This window comes from Malaya genurostris, chromosome 2, assembly GCF_030247185.1.
Source record: "Malaya genurostris strain Urasoe2022 chromosome 2, Malgen_1.1, whole genome shotgun sequence".
Taxonomy (NCBI): domain Eukaryota; kingdom Metazoa; phylum Arthropoda; class Insecta; order Diptera; family Culicidae; genus Malaya; species Malaya genurostris.
The window spans coordinates 149,340,674-149,346,139 of NC_080571.1; the positions used below are offsets into that span (position 1 = coordinate 149,340,674).

General features: G+C 43.8%; 1 protein-coding gene across 1 annotated transcript; it reads right to left on the bottom strand.

Annotated features, from left to right (window-relative positions):
• Positions 1–264: 264 nt before the first annotated feature.
• On the bottom strand, positions 265–4,344 carry LOC131428901 (uncharacterized). Its single transcript, XM_058592960.1, has one exon. It carries the CDS (start codon positions 4,342–4,344, stop codon positions 265–267), a length of 4,080 nt encoding a protein of 1,359 aa, XP_058448943.1.
• Positions 4,345–5,466: the final 1,122 nt, after the last annotated feature.

The window sequence follows — 5,466 nt, forward strand, 5'->3', positions numbered from 1 at the left end:
ATCAGTGGCCCCTATCACGCTATTCTTTAAAATAGTATGTGTGAGTTATCAGAACTGCACGAAAATTCTAATGTGGGTTCGACCTTCTTTCCCTACTGTTGGTTACATCATCTCAAACATCGCCGCCACCTTGAAATAATTATTTCAGATCTAACTCTTACACAAATTATAATTACAAAATACTAAATTCTACTAAACTTTGCAACTAATGGAGTAGTTCTAACCCATCGTGTATTTTACTCTAGTGAGCAGGTGACCACCTTTTCAATCTTGCTTCATGGTTTGCGATTCCGTTGACATTTCGATGACGTTGTTTTGATTTGCGATCGGTGGCTCTGTTGTATCGAACGGGAGAAGACAGATTTTTGTTATTGGACGTCTGATTATACCGCGCACAGTCTTGAAATCCACTACTCTGGTCAGTTTGTCAACACCTGGATGTACTGAGACTATGCGAGCTAGCGGCCATTTGGTTGGAGTTAAAAACTCATCCATCACTACAACATGGCGACCGGGCTGGATTTCGAAATTTGGATTGGAAACAGAATTGTCCTTTTGGAGTTCCTGCAAGTACTCAGTCTGCCACTGCTGCCAGAATTGTTGGTGAATACGTTGCAACTTTTGAAAGTGATCCAGTCTGCTGATCGGTATGTTTCCTAAATCCAGCTCTGGTACCGCATGCAGAGTAGAACCGATTAAGAAATGTGCCGGTGTTATACATGCTACATCGTTTGGATCTTCCGATAAAGGAACCAGTGGACGCGAGTTCATACTTCCTTCAATTTGCGCGAGCACAGTGGACAGATCTTCAAAGGATAACTGCGAGCTGGCAAGTTGCCGATATAGCTGCTTCTTCGCCACTTTGACTGCAGTTTCCCACAAGCCGCCAAAGTGTGGCGCTTTAGGAGGGCTAAGATGCCACGTTATCCCTTCGTCGCTGCACCAGGAATCTAACAGTTCATCAGACAAAATGCGTTGAATATCCTCCAAGATATTTTTGGCACCTTCGAAATTTTTCCCATTATCCGTGTAAATATGCGCTGGTCGTCCGCGTCGCGAAACGAATCGTTTTAGTGCTGAGAGGAATGTTTGAGTGGACAGATCCCCTACAAGCTCGATATGGACAGCTTTGGTGCAAAAGCAAATGAAAATACACACGTACGCTTTTGCTGGTGCCGCACGTTTATGAATCGGTTTCAAATACAATGGTCCGGCATAGTCGATTCCGGTGGAATTGAATGGACGGCTTGGCGTGATTCGAGCAGCGGGTAACTGACCAGTATGTTGAGTTAGGGGAACGGGATCGGCTCGGACACATCGGTAGCACTGTCTTATAGTACTGCGGATCAATCTTCTGCCATGTATTGGCCAATATTGTTCCCTCATTATCGCAAGGGTCAAACGACCGCCACCGTGGATGAGAGTTAAATGGAAATGTTTGGCTAGCAGGCGCGCAAGAGGATGGAAACTTGGGATAAGGTATGGGTGCTTTTTACTGTAGGGCTGGCATGATAACCTCAACCTCCCCCCGACCCGAATGATTCCTTTAGAATCTATGAACGGAGCCAGTGAGCGTATGGGTGATCGTTTTGAAATGGCTTTTTGTTGCTTTAGGTCACGCATTTCCTCCTTGAATCCATCAATTTGTGCTAATCGAACGAGGGCGTTTCTAGCATTGGATATTTCCTCAGTGTTAAGAGTTTTGTTAGATCTAATTGGTTGATTAAGAATTTTTTTTCGGATGTTGTGTATAAACCGGAGGCAATATGCGGTTACGTGCACTAAACGATTGAAAGATGAAATGCTAGTGAACATCGGATTTACCGCTGATATAGACTTTAACATTACGACGGTTTCTTTACGGCGTTCCGCTCCATCAGAGGGGTATTCGTTAAGCGTTGATTTTGGCCATTGACATTCCGGCCATGCAAGCCAATCCGAACCTTGATTCCATGTTTTGCTTGCCAACAAATCATCAACATCCATTCCGCGAGATATCATATCGGCTGGGTTCTGTTTACCTGCAACATGATTCCACCGTGCGTCATGTGTTAGGGTTTGAATTTGTGATACTCTGTTCGCGACGAAGGTTTGCCAAGTGTTTGGCGGAAATTTAATCCACTGTAGAACAACTTCAGAATCGGACCAGAAGTACGAAGCCGCTACTTCAATTTTTAGTGCCTCAACTATATGTGTATGCAGTTTAGCTGCCAAATCCGCTGCGCACAGTTCTAGGCGGGGAAGAGTTAATCGCTTCAGCGGCGCTACCTTAGATTTGGATGCTAACAGTTCGACCCGTACCTTGCCTGATGAACCCACCGAACGAGCGTATGTGCAGGCTCCGTAAGCTAGCTCAGAAGCATCCGCGAATGTATGTAACTGAACAGAACAGTTTGGTTGTAGAACGTACCGGTTGATATAAAATCGATCAATTTTGCTCAGTTGACCAATGTATGCCGCCCATTTCGAAGCCACGCTATCTGGTACCTCCGTATCCCAGCCACAGGATAGCTGCCAGAGTTGTTGCATGAGAAGTTTACCGCGAATAATTATTGGCGATATTAATCCTAAAGGATCAAACAGCTGTGAAATGCCTGATAAGATTGAGCGTTTGGTGGGGTTCCCATTCTGCGGTCGTATTGTGTGACTGAAGCAGAGTATATCACTTTTCGGGTTCCAAATGATTCCGAGCGTCTTTATCGAATTGTCGGATTCAAATTTCATAACAGACTGTGTGTTGATTTGATCTCGTGGCAGACCGTCTAGGACCATAATTTCATTAGAAGCCCATTTACGGAATTGAAAACCACCACTACTAAGTAGTTCTCTTAGTTCATTTTTTAACTGTATAACTTCGTCGATCGATTCGGCACCGCCTATGAAATCGTCTACGCAGAAGTTTTTTAGTAGAGCTGGTCCACCTAGTGCATATTTGTAACCTTCATCAAGGGCAAGTTGCTTCAACGTGCGAGTGGCTAGGAAAGATGACGGACCTAGCCCGTAAGTGACCGTCAATAACTCATATTCTAAAACAGGATCAGTTTCGCGAAATCGCCATACAATGCGTTGCAGCGGTGTGTCGACAGGGTGAATCAAAATTGCAACTATCGCTATGGGGAACATTCGAAACCGGAGAACAATGGCCAGTAATTCGTCTTGTACTACAGGTCCGACAAGCAACGCATCATTTAGCGATTTTCCTGTTGTGGTATTTGCTGATCCATCGAAAACGACTCGTACCTTGGTGGTAGTACTAGCTTCTTTTGTTACAACATGATGGGGGAGAAAACAGCATCGATTGGACGGGTGTGTTCTAACGTCTACTAATCTCATGTGACCCAGAGCGATATATTCCGTTATGAATTTATGGTACTCATCCTTCAGCTTTCTGTTCTGGTTGAGTTTTCTTTCGAGCAGATAAAAACGCCGTAAAGCCAATGTTTTTGTTTCACCAAGCAATTCATCGAAATTGAAACGGCGAGGAATGCGTATTGAGTCTCGGACGGTCGTAGTGGAATATAACTGCTCACATTGCTTTTCATCGACGGAATAATTGGGCTGCTTCGATAGTTCCTCGATTTCCCAAAATCGTGCAATGCTCTCTTCTAAAGGTTGGAGTGAAATTGCTAAAATACCGCTAGTGAAGGGTTGTTTCTCTGTGTTGGCTACACCCGATACAAGCCATCCGAAGGAGCTTTCGACTAGCAGTGGTAGTGACTTGCATATTTGCATTTTTGCCGACTTGGTAAAGCAAGTGAAGAAATGTTCGTTCCCGATAATCATATCGATATCTCCGCACTTGTTGAAGGTCGGATCGGCTAGGAACAAATTTGTTGGTAATTTCCATTCATCAATCGGTATGTCATGAGACGGTAATGGCGATGTAATTTTGTTAATTATGAGACAGTCAACGTCTAACTTAAAATCAGTTTTTCTAGATTGCAGGTGAACCAAAACAGATTCTCTGGCCCGCTGAGGTTGTCCTCCAACTCCATTAATGATCGCATTTGTTCGTGATCGTTGCAAACCTAATTGCTTTGCTAAGCGTTCTGTTATCAAGTTAGGTTGAGATGCGCTATCCAGTAGCACTCGAGCTAAACGTTGTTCGCCAAACTTATCGAAGACAATTACTAGGGCTGTTAACATGAATACGTTTCTTCCTGCTACGTTAAAGGAAGACCAGCTAACCTTCAATGACTCCAGTGATGTGACAGCTGACAGCACGGGATTTGTGCTCTCGTGTTCCGATATAGGTGTCTGATTGGTGGTAGCTATATGCGTATTAACTGGATCATTATCTATAAAACCTGGGTGTAGCAAAGTGTGATGACGCTTTTGGCACATTCGACAACTGAATTTTGAAGGGCACCTTCGCATAAAATGATTGTTTCGTAGGCAGTTTGAGCACAAACGACGAGTGTTGACAAAATTGAGTCGGTCCTGTAGTGAGAGACTTGAAAATTTGAAACATTTCAGTAAGGGGTTGATCGCACATCGCGCACATATCAGATGACTGATTCACAGCGGCTGTTGCATTCGATGAAATATGGATAACCTTTCGCGAGTCAGTGAGCTCGAGGACATCAGATTGAACAGGTCGGTGGTTGACTGAAATAGATTCTAAGACGCGCATTCTTCGTTGCAGAAATTCCACTAGATTCTTGTATGATGGATCATCTATGGTGGACGCATGATCCTCCCAGGCTTTGAGTGTGTCCTCGTGCAATCGGATACATAGAAGGTGCTCCAGTATCGTACTCCACGAATCGGTGGGCTCATTTAACTGTTTTAATGTTTTAATGTGTCTTTCAAACTCATCAACCAATGCATGCAATGAAGAGGAAGTTTCCACTTTCATTCCGGGGATGTCAATTAAAGCTTGTAAATGACGCTTCTTTAGCAAGTATTCGTTTGCGTAGCGATTAACCAATGATTGCCATGCTAAATAATAGTTCGCTGCACTTATTTCGATTGATTCGATGATTTGACTTGCCTCGCCTTTGAGTGCAGCTCGCAAATAATAAATTTTTGGATTTCGGGCAAATCAGGATTTGAATGGATTAATGCAAGAAAGGTATCATGGAATGCTAACCAATCCATGTAATCACCAGCAAAATCAGGTAGAGAAATGGTTGGTAGTTTCAACCCTTTGATCGTGTTGGTTGGTTGAGGGTTAGTAGGAAGGAGGCTGCCAGATGAAGAAATTTGAAGAGTAAGTTTAGATCTCATGCCAGCTTTTATTTTGAAGTATTGATTTTCAAAGGATGATCGATAGCGAAGATTTAGAACCATACCTTCATTGCTAGTTTCGTTCTCCTCAATTTCGGTCTGAATTTCGCATAGTTCCCGCCAAACTTCCTCGAGGTTTTCCAAGCGTATGTCTACCTCGAAGCCGTCCCGTTCCGCCTCATACCGATGCAAAAAAGTTTCCGCACGACCAAGCGACGCTAACAGGGTAGTCCTTCT

Coding starts and splice junctions, on each gene's coding strand:
- LOC131428901 (XM_058592960.1), bottom strand. CDS start 4,344: ATGTGCCAAAAGCGTCATCACACTTTGCTACACCCAGGTTTTATAGAT.